This window comes from Eptesicus fuscus, chromosome 22 (assembly GCF_027574615.1).
Source record: "Eptesicus fuscus isolate TK198812 chromosome 22, DD_ASM_mEF_20220401, whole genome shotgun sequence".
Lineage (NCBI taxonomy): Eukaryota > Metazoa > Chordata > Mammalia > Chiroptera > Vespertilionidae > Eptesicus > Eptesicus fuscus.
In genome coordinates this window covers 36,985,267-37,001,906 of record NC_072494.1, presented here as the reverse complement: position 1 = coordinate 37,001,906, position 16,640 = coordinate 36,985,267, and the positions used below count along the sequence as shown (strand labels likewise).

At 40.9% G+C, this 16,640-nt stretch overlaps 2 protein-coding genes across 4 annotated transcripts in view; both read left to right on the top strand.

Moving 5' to 3' along the window:
* Window positions 1-3,180, top strand: part of ZC3H11A (zinc finger CCCH-type containing 11A) — a 37,640-nt gene extending 34,460 nt beyond the window's left edge. For both annotated transcript variants that reach the window (XM_028129335.2, XM_054711406.1), the window contains 3 exons: window positions 192-358; window positions 728-795; window positions 1,199-3,180. In XM_028129335.2, coding sequence (XP_027985136.1) covers window positions 192-358; window positions 728-795; window positions 1,199-1,457 — 494 coding nt within the window. In that variant the 3' untranslated portion in view covers window positions 1,458-3,180. The remainder of the gene's footprint in view (window positions 1-191; window positions 359-727; window positions 796-1,198) is intronic.
* A 6,082-nt stretch (window positions 3,181-9,262) lies between these two features.
* On the top strand, window positions 9,263-15,949 carry SNRPE (small nuclear ribonucleoprotein polypeptide E). Of its 2 annotated transcripts, XM_008154222.3 has the most exons (5): window positions 9,263-9,395; window positions 9,887-9,913; window positions 10,986-11,048; window positions 13,391-13,469; window positions 15,722-15,949. In XM_008154222.3, the coding sequence occupies exons 1-5, from the start codon at window positions 9,342-9,344 to the stop codon at window positions 15,775-15,777; spliced, it is 279 nt and encodes a 92-aa protein (XP_008152444.1). In that variant the 5' UTR covers window positions 9,263-9,341; the 3' UTR covers window positions 15,778-15,949. The 2 variants fall into 2 exon arrangements, with proteins under 2 accessions (XP_008152444.1, XP_054567522.1); XM_054711547.1 differs by lacking the exons at window positions 9,263-9,395; window positions 9,887-9,913 and adding an exon at window positions 10,721-10,824.
* Window positions 15,950-16,640: the final 691 nt, after the last annotated feature.

Below are 16,640 nucleotides of genomic sequence, written 5' to 3'. Positions count from 1 at the left end.
TATATGTTCATTATGTTCATGTGTAGTGCAGATAGCTTGTGGATCATTTTCAATCTGGGTTTTTTTGGTCATCACTTTGTTTAATTATATGTTGTATATCACTGTGAAGGAATTTTTGATATTCTGAGTTATTCTCCATGTAAAATAGGGATATTTTAAACTATTAATCAAATATTTTCCATTGCTTGTAGCTAAGCCCAAAGTGAATGTGAAGCCGTCTGTGGTGAAAGTGGTCTCTTCCCCCAAATTGGCCCCCAAGCGCAAGGCAGTGGAGATGCACCCTGCTGTCATCGCAGCGGTGAAGCCGCTCAGCGCCGGCGGGGTCCTGCAGGAGAGCCCAGCCAAAAAAGCAGCCATGGTAAGAGCAGGCCCAGCGTGGCAGTGCTTCCGTCTCCGTGGTAGGAAAGCAGGGGAGATGATCTCTCCAGCTATATCCGTGTGTGATACTTCCTGCCATTTTCTAAGCATTTTATTTGTTTAGTTATTACTGTATTTTATGTTTACAGTCAGACATTTGTGAAGTGGCAGGTTAGGTTTTTGAAAGCTAATTTTTGGGCGCTTAAAATATTTTGCTTATTTGTACACCCAACCTTTGGATTATTTACTCGTGATTCCCAGGATTAAATAAAGATAGCCATAATTCTAAGAAGGTGGCAAAAGAAAGTGAATGTGCTCACATTAAAAAGCCTGACTCCCCCACTGAATTACATTGCTCTTCCTTTTGTAGGCTGTTGTCCCACTCCTTTCTGAGGACAAAGCAGTCACTGTTCCTGAGACAGAGAGACCTAGAGACAGGTAATACCTTGCAGTTCTTTTAAATCAAACTTAGGCCACTACTATTGTTTATGCTCTCTAGAGAATAAAACTACTAAATAATTCTAAGCATGTACAATTTAGCCATATCTAAATTTGTCTGCTGAACTTCAAATTAATTTTAAGAAAACATAATGCTCAGGGCTGCTATTCTCCTTAGGTGCCATTGTTTATATTTTGCCTGTATTATTTCAAAAATGTTTTGAAAGCCTGCCTGAATTCTGCTTTAAAGGGAAGATGCTTTGTCCTAATGAGTAAAACAATTCCTTTTGTGAGTCCTCAAACAACTCTTTGCTAACTCTTTGTATCCCTGAAACTAGGTAGTCCAGCTCGTCATTGAAAAAGGACAGTTTTTAATAATCTCCTGGGTGTTTTTTCCTTACAGTCTGGTGCTGCCTCCAGCCCAATCCTCATCAGATCCCTCTCCACCAGAAGTATCTGGCCCTTCCTCATCCCAAATGGCCACGAAAACTCGCCGACTCAGCACTGCTTCGACAGGAAAGCCCCCGCTCTCTGTGGAGGATGATTTTGAGAAGCTAATATGGGAGATTTCAGGAGGCAAATTAGAAGCTGAGATCGACCTGGATCCTGGAAAAGATGAAGATGACCTTCTGCTTGAGCTATCAGAAATGATTGATAGCTGAAAGTGATAGTAGGACATTTCAAACAAACAAAAACAAAAAAACTCACCAAAAAACTGCACTTAGTTTCATCTATTATAACATTTACCCAAGATGATCATTTCTTTAGTCTAGAATTTGCCCCAGATCAGAAGTATACCTCTGAATTACCTGTATGTGTCCTAGATTCCTTGGGGTCAGATTTTTAATGTCCCTTGATAACCATTTTGTCCATTTGATGCCACTGTTTAGCATCTTCAAGAAAAAGTTCTTTCTTACCCCTCTCTCCACAAAAAGACTGAGAGAGATCCAAGTGAAAGGATGCAAGAGAACTTGGTGACTCCTTGAGGTGTTTGTCAGTTTTGGCTTTTTTTCCCCTTTGTTGTATTATTTTATGTATTAATGTACTTACTGTTACCTGAGTTTGGAAAGATGAAGACAGCTGCTACCATAAGGACCAAATTTCATGCTACCACTAAACAAAAAATTCATTCAGTCCGTGTTAAATTGTATGTCTTTTTTTAAAGTATTTGGAGATTCGTCTAAGCTTTAGAGCTGAGCAGCTCAGGAAGCCTGTAATCTGGACATAACCGTTTGGACCCGATTTTCATGTTTCTACTGCTGAGTAAGCCTCTGAAGATCAATAGCTAATTTATTATTACTGTAATTTTTTAAGGCTTTAAAGTGCCTCAGGGGTTCTCTGAAATTAATTTTCTATTTCTGGGATTCCCTGGATTCTTATTAAGAGATGGTGACATAATGATTAGAGGAATTCTCTTTTTAGTATGGAAGTTGTCCCTTCTCTTTAGTACTTGCCTCCTACTGGCATTGAATTATCACAGGAATAAAAATTGGTTAATTTTATATTTCTAATTCTCCCAGCAAACTCCTCTTACCCAGTATTTATTTGGTGTCCTGTAACTATCAGAGGGGGGGAAATGAACTCATTCAAGCTGCCAATATTTATGTGTGGACTGTAGCAGTACAATGAATTGTACTACAAGAAGGGATTATTTGAGATATTCTGGAGGTGTATTGTATACCATCCAGTTTTCTTCATTTCTGAACTGAATTTTCTTTCTTTGATGTTGGTCTCCCTCCTTCATATCACCTCAAGGTTTAGACTGTGAAGGAACAAGTATGTGGGGCTAATAGTCTTAAAAGGAGACATTATACATACTCGGAAGGAAGAGGAAAGAAGGACTTGTCCATTTTGATATTTCGCTGTAGGTGGCCAGTTTTGTTTCTCATGGGGAATCTGACCCACCTGTCATGTTGGCTCCTAAGGAACTGCTATTGTAAGCGGCTCATCAAGAGTTGAACTTCATGTAGCCTTGTTGAGAATATGGAAAAGGAAGCAAGCCACAGGACTGCCCATTCAGTCTTGGGAAGATCTGGATGATTCTGCACAAGCAAAAGTGACTTGAGATTTATGTACAGACACACCTCTGTCAATCGATCTTCAGCTGACTGAATGTTGTATCATAGCCCTTCTCCAAAGCAGGGGTGGAATGTTTGGTTTCACCACAGATTTTCTACTCATTTCATTTCTGGAATCAGCTTAGATTCCAGGTCCGTTTTGTATATAACCTTTATTTGCCTTTTAAAAAATAATTTTGTTTCATATTTAAAGCCCTTGTATTAGTCAATGATTCATGTTCAGCATTGTTTGAACCATTTGCCATTCATTACACAAAGAGAAATACTTATTTGTGTTTTAAATAAAACTGGTGTAGGAAAGTCTTGACATTGTGAGTTAAGTGGTCATACCTCATGTCAGCCTAGGATCTGCCTCAATAGAGGCCCCAATCGAAATGGTGTTGGCCTTTTGTGTAAGTGCTCCAATTTCACAGGTATTATTTGGCTTTAGAAATCTTTTACAAGGACATATTGCCAAACCTACCACAAGCTTGCTCAATTTTAGTTACATACGCTTTAGGTAAGAATGCATATTGTATGTGAGGATTCTTTTCTGGCACTCAGCCATAATCATTGTAACTCAAGTAATGCCATTAAATTTCTTAAAGGAGAGAATGTTTATAAGTGACCTTAGATGGATTCAACAATTTAGAATTTTAAAGCAAGAAGGCAATTAAAATTTTTAATTCTAGAAAGTCCAGGTTTTTTTCAGTAATGTGCCAATATTTTGTTATGGGGTTACATAAGAATTTGCTAGCCACCAAAGAACATAGATTTTTTTTTTCTTTGCCAAATAGTAGTACCAACAAGTTGAATCAGCTTTTCACAAAAAGCAAAACATTTATATTTAGTTTTGAGTGATGATGATTTTCAATTTTAAAAATAGAGAAAAGGCCCAAATAATACAGTTTGGCTAAAGCCAAAAATTTCAAAATAGTTTATGATTCCTATATTTGTCTCAAGATCAATGATTTCTAAAATTGTGACCTTAACCTCAAATTCTAATGGGTCCTTTCATAGGGCCAGAACAGTTTTGTGTGTTTTTTTAATACATTTGTGTGGGGGTTTTTTAATATATATTTTTTAATTGATTTCAGAGAGGAAGGAAGAGGGGGAGAGAGAAACATCCATGATGAAAGAAAATCATTGATCGGCTGCCTCCTGCAAGTCCCCCACTGGGGTTTGAGCCCACAACCCAGGCATGTGCCCTTGACTGGAATCGAACCTGGGACCTTTCAGTTCGCAGGCCAACATTTTATCCACTGAGCCAAACCAGCTAGGGCCAGAGCTGCTTTTCATCTTGACCAATCTTGGAAACTGTAGAGATTAGACTGATGTTTAGTATAGTTTCAGAAATAAAGCTTATTCTATGTTGGCCAAAGTTTTATGATCCTTTCCTAAAACTGTGGCTTCATGTTGCTGGAATATTTTTGCAATTCTTAAAAATATTTGCTTTGAATTTGTCAGTTTAGCAACAGGAACTGAGATTACCAGTTGCTAACTCTTTAATAGGTCACATTTTTAAACTAGCTTAACATTTATTGATAATTTAGTGTATACCTCTTATTTTACATAACCATCTTGATACTAAATCTTACACTGCATTGAAGATCACTGCTTTTGTCTTCACGGTAGTGTCAAAATGTGATCAGATTTAACAACGTACAGGCATATTCTTATGTGCAATTGGGTTCAATTCGTTTCAAGAGCTCTTTTTTTCTTAAATCATCTTGAAAGCTGCTCAATAATCGGTGCAAGTTTCCACAACCCACACATCTGACTGCATTATTTTTTTCAGATTCCATTTGAATTTTCAAAATGATGTCAATTAAGGGCATGAGCACAAAATACTTGACCATTTTCTTAGCACGGTAAAATAAAATGGACAAAGAATAAGCAATTACCTTAGATAAGAACAGCCGTCTGGAATTTAAATTTAAGAAATCAGGAGTCCCAAGATTTACTGAGTGGGCCTATGAAAGTATTTAGATTTTGGTTGGATTTAACTGCTATGTTGTTACTGTCATAGTCGATGACAGGAGTGGGAAACCTTTTTTCTGCAAAGGGCCATTGGATATAACACGGGCCATATAAAATCACCAACTTAAAAATTAGCCTGCTATGTTTGGTAACTACTAATGTCTTGACAGGGCAGACCAAATTATTTCACGGGCGTTATACAGCCCGCTGGCTGGATGTTCCCTACCCCAGTCTATGATAATGAGCAAAAAACAGTGTAGTAAAACTTGGTATTGGCCTGTCCCTGGATGTTTTGGTTTTTAGACTCTGATTTGTCCTCAGGAGTAAAGCAAAAATCTGTAGAGTTAAGAGTAAGGGTAAACAGCTCAGCCAAGTGGATTGAGTACCATCCTATGCTCCAAGAGGTCACTGGTTCAATTCCTGGTCAGGGCAATAAAATCATTTTTATTTTTTAAAGAGTAAGTGTAAACAACCAAGTTCAGACTAAAGGCAGAGAAGGAAGAATGCTCAAATATAAGACAACTGCTTATTGAACAAGTGAATATATATATATATATATATATATATATATATATACATATACATATATATATACACACACACACACACACACATATATAGTGGGGCAACACTTCATATATTTGAAGACCATTTGTATTTCCTTTGCTATAAACTGATCACTTCCATTGCCAATTTTTATTTTGGGTCTTTGTATTAGATTAAATCTGACTGCAAATTCTTTTACATACTTCCTATGGAGAGGTGGGCTCTATTTTCCAGCTCTGAATCTGGCCCAGGGTATGAATACTAGACTAGTTCCAGGCCTTTATGGGTAACTTCAGCCTTTGTTTATTATAGCCCTGGACTCCCTCATATACAAAAGCATACTAGCCCTGGCTGGTCTTGCTCAGTGGATAGAGCATCGGCCTGTGGACTGAAGGGTCATGCGTTCAATTCCAGTCAAGGGCACATGCCCGGATTGTGGGCTCAACCCCCAGTGGGGGGCATGCAGAAGGCAGCTGATCAGTGATTCTCATCATTGATGTTTCTATCTCCCTCTCCCTCTCTAAAATCAATAAAAATATATTTTAAAGAGATAATTTTTAAGAACGAGAGATGAAATATCTATGATTAAACCAGATAAACTAGAAAGAAAAAAACTAAAGAAAAAAATTTCTCAAAGACTCAAAGGAAAATATGAACAAATAGACATCATGTATTTAGATTAAAAAATAATTCTAAGTTCTAGAGTTTAATGTAATCACCAAAAAGTACCAAAAGGAATTTTTTTTTTTAAATTAGAGAAGCTAATTGTTTGTGGGGGAAATAACCAAGAATAGTTAGGAAAATTTTACCTACTTTTTAGTCCTACCAAATAAACAAAACATTACAAAGCTATAATATTTTGCCGAAACCGGTTTGGCTCAGTGGATAGAGCGTCGGCCTGCTGACTCAGGGGTCCCAGGTTCAATTCCGGTCAAGGGCATGTACCTTGGTTGCGGGCACATCCCCAGTACGGGATGTGCAAAAGGCAGCTGATGTTTCTAACTCTCTATCCCTCTCTCTTCCTCTCTGTAAAAAATCAATAAAATATATTTAAAAAAACAAAAAAACAAAGCTATAATATTTTTAACAGTGATACTGGTCCATAAATAGATACAAAGATCAAATGAACAACACTATATACATACACACATACTTGTTATATTTATAAATGTATTTTAAGTTGAATGGGGAACAATGAGTTGTTTTTTGTAAAGATGATGGATAACTGGGCAGCCATCTTGAAAGTATAAAGCTGTTATTAATTCCAGGACACACTGGGATAAATTCTAGATTAAATCTCATTCAAAGATTTAAATGTAAAATAACAAAATCATTTTTAAAGCAAACCACTTCTGATGAGTTGTATAATCAGTCAAATGATCACTTACAGGGATCAATCCCTAAAAGTTTAGGAATCATGACTTTAGGAACAGGAAGATGCAAAACAAGTAGCTAAGCATCTCTGGTGGAATAGCTATACCAGTGTGTTCTATCCGTGCTGTCTCTGAATTCAGCAAATCTACCTCGTTTCCTCTGCACAGCATGACCCTCTATTGCAGGGCTTCTCAACCTTTCTAATGCCGCGACCCTTTAATACAGTTCCTCATGTTGTGGTGACCCCCAACCATAAAATTATTTTCGTTGCTACTTAACTGTAATTTTGCTACTGTTAATGAATCGTAATGTAAATATCTGTGTTTTCCGATGGTCTTAGGTGACCCTTTCAGATGGTCGTGACCCACAGGTTGAGAACCGCTGCTGTAGAGCCTAAGACCATCGGAAAACACAGATATTTACATTATGATTCATTAACAGTTCCTCATGTTGTGGTGACATTACGATTCATTAACAGTAGAAAAATTACAGTTATGAAGTAGCAACGAAAATAATTTTATGGTTGGGGGTCACCACAACATGAGGAACTGTATTAAAAGGTCACGGCATTAGAAAGGTTGAGAACCATTGCTCTATTGGGTTTGAGGCAGGAAATTTTCTTTTTTTTATTGATTTTTTACAGAGAGGAAGGGAGAGGGATAGAGAGTTAGAAACATCGATGAGAGAGAAACATCGATCAGCTGCCTCCTGCACACCTCCTACTGGGGATGTGCCCGCAACCAAGGTACATGCCCTTGACCGGAATCGAACCTGGGACCCTTCAGTCCCCAGGCCGACGCTCTATCCACTGAGCCAAACCGGTTAGGCAGGAAATTTTCTTAAAAGAAATAATACCTTATGCATTTTCTAGCTCCCTACAGTTTAAAAGTCATTTTCATTTAATTTGATCTCCACACTTTTATGAGGTCAGCATTCATATTATTTATCCTCAAACAGAAGACTTCATTCAGTTAAGCAGGTTTTGTTTCTGCCACTTGCCATTGCCCATTTAGACAAGTGCTTTACAACTCTGAGCTTCAGTTTCCTAACCTATAAAATGGGTATTCCAATTAAATGAAATATCTGTCAGGCCACAAGCCAATGACATAACTTAATAAATTCCAGCTCTTCTTCTGTGTTACCCAGGAAACAGTTATGTTAGAACACTGAGGCCTTTATATGTACACACATACTTAGTATGTATACACATACTACTTCCCTAAAACGTCAGTCCCATGAGGAAGGAATGTTTGTATCTCCATTTTGGTAACAACTAAGCCAAGATATGGCAAAGCTCAAGAATTGATCCTTGGTCATACACTACAAGTGAAATGGATTTGAGCCCTGCAATCAGATTTCAGGGCTTTCACGCTAAATTGCCGTGCTCTGTCGCCTTCTTACAATAACTCCCACAAAGATGATAAGAGTTGAATTCATAATGGAGCAAACCACTACCGGCTGGCTTTTTAATCAGATTGTGGCTAAGAGTGTCAGGTGGATTTGGGCTTCTTGCCGCCCTATCCTCTGCACCACAACACTGCCATCAAGCCTAAATTCCAAGGAAATAGGCTTTAGAAAAAATATTAAGTCTTGGGTTTCAGCACCAAAAATAAACAAATGGAAAAGGAAAAGTACTAAACCAACCCATTTTACTGAGAGAGCTAAGCAACAGGATGATTTGTCTCTTAAGCTGTGGTGCATTTACACCAGGGAATACTATGCAGCAATAAAAAAGAAGGATCTCTTACCCTTTGAGACAGCATGCAGGGACCTGGAGAATATTATGCTAAGCAAAAGAAACTAGTCAGAGAAAGGCAAGTATCACATGATCTCACTCATATTGGAATCTAATGAACAAAATGAAACAAACTGAACAAAATAGATCCAGAGACATAGAAGCATAGAACAGACTGCGGAATCTCTCAGAGGGAAGGTGGGGGAGGGTGGGTGGGTAGGAAGAGATCAACCAAAGAACTTGGATGCATATGTGCATAACCCATGGACACAGACAATAGTGTGGTGAAGGCAGCTAGAAGACGTCAATGGGGGGGAAGGGGGACTGTGTAATACTTTCAACAATAAATATTTAATATTTTTTAAAGCCACAGTGGCTGGTGTGGCTCAGTGGCTAGAATGTCAGCCTGCAGACTGAAAGGTCTGGGGTTCAATTCCAGTCAAGGGCACATGCCCGGATTGCGGGCTCAATGCCCAGTGGGGGGCGTGCAGGAGGCAGCTGGTCCATGATTCTCGCCCATCATTGATGTTTCTATCTTTCCCTCTCTGAAATCAATAAAAATATATTGAGGGGGAGGGGAAGCCCACTCAGAAAATGGAGACACAAACAGGCCGGTGTCTCCCCCGCCTCCCTCCAGATGGCGCTGTAGGGCCCGCGCGCGGGGTCCAAAACGCGATTGCCTCCATTTGGCCTCCCCCGGAGGCTACAGAGCACCGAGAAAAGCTAGAGAAGCACTTCCCCAGGAACTGCGCGGGCCGCTGTGCGAACACCGCACACTTCCGCTTCCGGTTCTTGATTCCTGAAGTGGCTCCGAGGGAGCGTGGGGCTTAGCGTCGTCTTTGTTAGCTTCCACCATGGCGTACCGTGGCCAGGGCCAGAAGGTGCAGAAGGTGATGGTGCAGCCCATCGTATCCTACGCAGGATGCCAGGACCGGGAGGTTGGGGCCAGAAAGCGGGGCGTAAAGGCAGGCAGCGGGCTCGGAGGAGCGGTGTGCGCCTTCCACATCCCGTGAGCCCCCGCGGCGGCCGAGGCCCCGCGAAGGCGCGGGGCTTGGAGGAAGCGGGCTGGGCTGGGGACGGCGTGGGCACACCCTACCGGGGGCCGCGGGAGGGCGGTGGGGAGCAGAGGGGCGCAGTTTTAGGTGGGCACTGCGAGCCAACGGGAGGTGTGGGTGTGGGTTTGGGGGAGGGGGAGGGGGAGGAAAATGGCGCCAAAGGAAACTCGTGGAGTGTGAGAGAGGAGACGTTCCGCAGAGTATTTAGGAACCCCGAGGAGGGCCTAGTTGGGCACCAGACCTCGTTCCGAAAACATGCGGGGTGGGGGTGGGGGGGTTAGTGACCAGTTCCTGGGAGCAGAGAGTATGCCGTGCGTGTCCTTTTTCTTTAACCGTTGGCGCAGAACCTCATCTTCAGATACTTGCAAAATGTACGTAAGTTGTGTGTTGTTCACTTGTCTCGTCACCCCGTCTGATCACTGTGTTGTACAGTTAAAAAGAGGACACCGTGGAGGTGGGGGTGTGTTCCAGGGGGAGGGGTGCAGGGAAAGTCGAAGGTCATAAGATGGTGTGGAGCCATGGTAACTGCGAGCATGTGAAGAATTGTGTTCACACTTGGCAAGGCCACAAAGGACTCATTTCAAAAAGTAATTATTGGCAGACGTGTCAGTGGGGTGGCGGGTATCGGGACTTGTGTGGGTGGTGATTATGGCCAGGACATTGGCCCTTTTCCCCTTCTTCCCCCTAGGATGAAGCATTGGGAGGGAAATTCCGTTAGCTTTAAACCGTGTAATAAAGGAGTGGTTTGAACACCTAGAGGGAAACTCGGGTATAGAAAAGACACTCCAAAAGGAAGAGGGGAGGGATAGGGTTCGAGGATTTAGGGGACCGCCCGCTTTCCTTTGGGGGATAGTTAGCAGCAGAGGCTGCGTTGGCAATAACAGTGTGTAAATCATCTCTGAAAGAAAATGCAGTGCCTTGTGCTCTGACAAATTTTAGTGTGTGACAACACAATTGAAAAACATTAATTTCAAGCCACTGTAATTTTTAATCAGAATTGAGGGTTTCTCTCCTGGTTATTAAATGTGAAGCCAGGAAAACGGAGAAACTAGAGTAAGCTGTTTTAGAGCTGGATTTTACTATGGCACATAAGAAAGAAGGCCTTGGTCTTTAGAATTTACTGCTTTGTGCTCGACTGACACCAATTTTCACTCTAAATGTGTTGAAACTAGAAGCAGTAAGAAATATGATTGAGTCCCAAGTCACAGGAAGATTAAGGTGTCTAGCTTGGGACTGTCTGGTCCCAGTGCAGCATTTATTACATGAGAATGTTTATTGTCAAGTAAGTAGTCTTGGTTACCAATTCTGATATGAGTCAAATGGTTAAAACTCTTGGTTTTTATTTATTTTAGTTTTTTTAAGGAGCCATATTTCTCTAATGTTTGAGCACAGTGATTGGATTTTGTGTACTTTTTAACATTTCTATTTTTATGATTATTTCAGAGATCTCGGATTCAGGTGTGGCTTTATGAGCAAGTGAATATGCGGATAGAAGGCTGTATCATTGTGAGTACCCAGGATATTTTATCTCAGAGCAGTTTGTTATAGAAAAAGATCTCACCAAAAAGAAAAAGATTTCACAAAAAATGGCCAGCCAGAGCAGTGTACAAAAAGTCAAAGACCCAACCCAAGGAAAGTGTTTCGGGACCCACTGCCCTTGCCTCCTTGTTTTACTTGATAGAGATTGGGTAATTCATAAAATAGAAGGAAAATTATTATTTTAAAAATAATCTAAACCAGTGGTTCTCAACCTTTCTAATGCCATGACCTTTAATACAGTTCCTCATCTTGTGGTGACCCCCAACCATAAAATTATTTTCGTTGCTACTTCATAACTGTAATTTTGCTACTGTTAATGAATCGTAATGTAAATATCTGTGTTTTCTGATTCTCTAGCAGGGTCGCCTAAGAGAACCACTGATAAACATTAATATTTGAACTAGGGGTATAAAAAATAAAATTGGGGTTGAGGATTGATGGAGCATAATTCTGGTTTAGGCCATACCTGATGGAGCTGAGTTGGATTAAATAAGCTTTTCAGGATGACAGAGTACCTTGAATAATGTTTTTAGGGATGCTTTTTTTTTTAATCCTCACCCAAGGATATGTTTTACTGATTAGATTGATGTGAAAGAGAAACATCTATTGGTTGCCTCCTATGTGCACCCCTACCAGGGATTGAACCTACAACCTAGGTATGTGCCTTGACCGAAATCTAACCCGTAACCATTTTGGTGTATGGGACAACACTCCAACCAACTGAGCCACACGGCTGGGGCTTAAGTAATGTTTTTTGTGTGTGTGTTTTAATGTATATTTTTATTGATTTCAGAGAGGAAGGGAGAGAAATAGAAACTTCAGTGATGAGAGAGAATCATTGATCAGCTGCCTTCTGCACACCCCCAACTGGGGATTGAGCTTGCAATGTGCCCTGCCCGTATCAAACTGTGACCCCCTGTCCTGGTTTATAGGTCGACGCTCAACCACTGAGCAGCACCGGCTGGGGTTAAATGATGTTTTAAAGAAAGATGAAATATGACGGAAAATTTGCCCTTTAGGCATTGTAGATTTCTTTAATAATCTCACTTTCCCTGTTTATTAGTTGAAAAACAGGAGTGGTGGTTAGTGGTGATAGTGTTTTGTGGGGAACATGGGAAAAGCAGTAGCAGAAGGTAATTCATGCATGTACACACATACTATATATCGAATAGGTTATACAAGATAGGGAGAGTGGCTTTTTGGCATAGCTAATGAATTTTTAAGGCCAAAAGGTTCCAGATCTAATGGAGTGTGTTCTGGCTTTCTTTGTTATTTAAAAAGGCTTAGAGTGGAAGGACGTTCTTCATCTGAAAGATCAGTGAAAGGATGAATTCCTGAAGTTAGTTGGCATTTCTGTATCGAAATGGGTATATTTATTTAGAACTAGAGGCCCGGTGTATGAAATTCGTGCACGGGGGAGGGGGGTGTTTCCCTCAGCCCAGCCTGCACCCTCTCCAATCTGGGACCCCTTGAGAGATGTCCGACTGCCCGTTTAGGCCCGATCCCGGTGGCATTGGGCCTAAATGGGCAGTTGGATATCCTTCTCACAATCCAGGACTGCTGGCTGCCAACCGCTCGCCTGCCTGATTGCCCCAACCGCTTCTGCCTGCCAACCTGATAATCCCCTAACCACTCCCCTGCCAGCCTGAACGACGCCTAACTGCTCCCCTGCCAGCCCAATTGCCCCTAACTGCCCTCCCCTGCCAGCCTGGTCGCCCCTAATTATCCTCCCCTGCAGGCATGGTCGCCCCCAACTGCCCTCCCCTGCTGGCCCAGTCACCCCTAACTGCCCTCCCCTGCTGGCTTGGTCGCCCCCAACTGCCCTTCCCTGCAGGCCTGGTCCCCCCCAGCTGCCCCCCCCCCCCCGTGCAGGCCTGGTCCCCCCCAACTGCCCGCCCCTGCAGGCCCAGTCACCCCTAACTGATCTCCCTTGCCAGCCTGGTCACCCCTAACTGCTCTCCCTTGCTGGCCTGGGTCCCCCCGAAGTGTCCTCCCCTGCAGGCCTGGTCACTCCCAACTACCCTCTTCTGCCGGCCCGGTCACCCCTAACTGCCTTCCCCTGCAGGCCTGATCGCCCCCAACTGCCCTCCCTTGCAGGCCTCGTCCCTCCTAACTGCCCTATCCTGCTGGCCTGATCACCCACAACTGCCCTTCCCTGCTGGCCATCTTGTGGTGGCCATCTTTGACCACATGGGGGCGGCCATCTTGTGTGTTAGAGTGATGGTCAATTTGCATATTACTCTTATTTAGATAGGATGGTTTGAATGTGATCTTATTTGAATATGACAGTTAATGGCTTGTTTTTCTAGGGTTTTGATGAGTATATGAACCTCGTATTAGATGATGCAGAAGAGATTCATTCTAAAACAAAGTCAAGAAAACAACTAGGTAAGAATATAGATAGTCTTACAGAATTTTAGAAATTTTTATTCACTTGCAGAATTGAGTGATTTGCAACTTAGTTCATGTTTTACATTTAGTTTGCACTTGGAAAGTTATATTTGGGGGGGGGCGGGGGGAGGTTACATTTGAAATCATCCTCTGTCACTTACTCTACTCCACACCATTTTTACTTTTGCCTCTCCACTCAACTAGTCACCGATGTTACCAAAGACTAATGGAGTTAAATCTAATGGTTATTATCAGTCCTCATTTTACTGTCATTTGAACAGCATTTGGCCACTCCCTTTTTAATATATTGTTCCCTTGCTCTGTGATACTATACACAGGTTTTCATTTTTCATTTATAGTTAACTGTTCCTTTTCACACTTTTGTATATTCATTCTTTGGGACCCAATCATTAAATGTTTAAATTGCTCAAAGCTTGGTTGTAGTCCTTCCTGTCACCCTGTATTTTCTTAGGCACTCAAGACTACACCTTCAGTTACCATCTATATATATAGTCATGTGCCTCATCACAACATTTTGGTTAATGATGGACTGCATATACCATGGTGGTATACCATACAGCATAGTGTGTAAATGCACTCTATGCTTGCACAACTATGAAGTCACTTAATGACTACATTGACTCTTAAATTTACCTCTCAGAGCCTGTTAAACATTTCTACTTGAATTGAATGTCTCAAAGCTCCTCAAAGTTAGCATATCAGAAATCAAACTCAGTTCCTACCCCTCCCACTTTTAGAGCTGTTTTAGTGTTCCCTGCCTTAGTGATAGCACCAATTTCTATTCAGTTTACTAATTGATTTCTCTTCAACTACCTCATCCCTCTCCAGTTTGCTCCTCGGGCTGCACTAATCTTTTAGAAACACCAATCTGACCTTGTCATTCCTTGCTTTATGTCCTTCCTTCAATGGCTTCCTGCTGCTTGTAGGATAAGAAAGTTTTTTATGTATTCTGCAAGGTTCTTTATGATCTGTGCTTATCTCCATCTGCACTTGCTTCATTTTTGAGCATCCACATTTGTCTTTTTTTTTTTTCAGTTCTTTGAATCTGCACATTTACTCTACCATAAATCTTTGTATATCCTGTCCTTGTGTCTTTAGGACTCATGAAATGTCACCTCCTCCCGGGTTTGGTTTTGCTTGGAGTGGGAATTGGGCGGAACTTATCACCAAGATCCGAATGTGAGGGTGCACAGACAGGGTGTGCTGTGCTCTCTGAGTTTGTAGTAAAGCATTCATCAGTGGGTATTATTTTATTAATTTCTCCCCCACTGGACCAGATGCTCCATAAGTGCATGCATGTGTCCCATCTTTTTTGCTCCTTAATATGCTCAGTGCCTAGCATGTAATAAAAACTGAAAAATGATCAATGAACACAATTTCTTAACCCAATTAACAGAAGGTCTTTAGGGTTCATGGTTTCATCAAGAATAACTGAATCATTTTTATCAAAATCCCATTAACTTAGGCTTATGTAGGCATTTTGTGTTTCTAATTGCTTACTGCCTGGTTCACAGCTCACTAGGACTTTATCAGTGGTGAGCTTCAGGTGTCTCCTTCCTGGACGCTGAGGATTCTCTTGAGCCTACACTGGGTATGGGGAGAGTAGTTTCTGAAAGTGTTATATTTTGCTCTGCTTCTTCCTGCTTAGGCTATTTTTGTGAAAGCCTAGATTTTTAAAATTTAAACATGTGTCAGGAAAGGCAAGCTAGCGTTATTGACATATTATTTATAAATAATTTGTGAAATGTTGAATTCCCATAAGTGTCTTATAAATGTAGAAAATAATATTACTTGTAGTGGAAGCCTGGGAAAGGGAAACAGTTTGATCACTACTGGGGTTGATTTGCAATTCTCAAACTTTTACTGAACACCAGTGTTCCTGAAGATATTTATAGATATTTCTCAGGAAAAAAGTATCCTTTGCTCAAATAGGTTTAGGAAATGTTGGGTGAAACTTAAACAGGTATGTTTATTGAAGGATGAAATCTTCAACATACTAAGAGCTCTGAGAATAGGTTATAGTATGCTGCATTTTCTAAACTTGACATACAACTCATTTCCCAACATCTGCAAACGCTGAGCATTGGGAAATGTTGGGGTAGACCTATTTAGTTAACTTAGTCTACAGAAACTGTACTTTGCATAAAATAACATTTCTCTATCTTCAATAGGTAATAGTTGAAAAGTGCATATGCTCTAATTTATGCACTTTTAATTTTGTGTTGCAGGTCGGATCATGCTGAAAGGAGATAATATTACTCTGCTCCAAAGTGTCTCCACCTAGAAATGACTTTTAAATGTTAAGTGAGGAATTACTGAGAAGCAATACAGTTTGTGTTTTATGGTGTCCTTTGTTGGGAGAATATGTCTTACCCATTTATTCATATTGGCTTATTACAGTTCCCTTAAGTTACTACCATGACAATAAATGATGTTGAATTGTTTTTGTTAAAAAATTTTACATTGTTTCTTTCTAGCCAGTGGTAGAGACTTTTTACATAGTGGCACCATTAGCTGGCTGTGGGTATTTTAGTTTTCTGAAGGGTGGCTCTTGGCCCTGGCACTGGCTTTTCACAGAGCCAGATCTCTAGATTCTTAGGCAAAGAGCAGGAATTCTGTTGGACAGGTAAGCTTCTGATATTGGGTGGAAGAGAACAGGAGGGTTCACAAAAATAAAGGCAAGTATACTATTATATGTCTTTATCATCAGCTCTAATTGTGGGTGCTGGAACTACAGTTTCTAACCACAATAGGTTGGGGATATAACAGCTACAGTATTTAAAAATAGAGTCATTGTATAAGGTCTTTGCTATTTTATCACCAAGATGCGGATGTGAGAAGTATTTGGATATAGGCAAAGAATGAAGTCCCTTCACGGTACGTTTAAAATGAGCTCTGTTAGGAGTTAACAAGAGGGACGCTGGGATTGGTAACCTGAAAAAGACCATAAGCAGCACTGGTAAGTCAGTGGAATAATAAATCATGTTAGCTGGAAAAACACCTGTCTCTTCTCCAAGAATTTTGGTTCCTCCCCCAGTAATTGCTTATTTTTCTAATTGTGTGGACAAATCTCTCCTTCCCCAATATCTCAGGATGGTTCTAGTTAGAATTCTGTTAAATAGCTATGGAACATCTGCTGTTGGATAG

What these genes read in the sequence shown, in the direction of transcription:
- SNRPE (XM_054711547.1), top strand. Translation starts at nt 10,729, where the DNA reads ATGATTGAGTCCCAAGTCACAGGAAGATTAAGGTGTCTAGCTTGGGAC. An exon ending in ATGAGAATGTTTATTGTCAA is followed by an intron (nt 10,825 to 10,985) that starts GTAAGTAGTCTT and finishes TGATTATTTCAG; the next exon opens with AGATCTCGGATTCAGGTGTG. An exon ending in AAAGTCAAGAAAACAACTAG is followed by an intron (nt 13,470 to 15,721) that starts GTAAGAATATAG and finishes TTTGTGTTGCAG; the next exon opens with GTCGGATCATGCTGAAAGGA.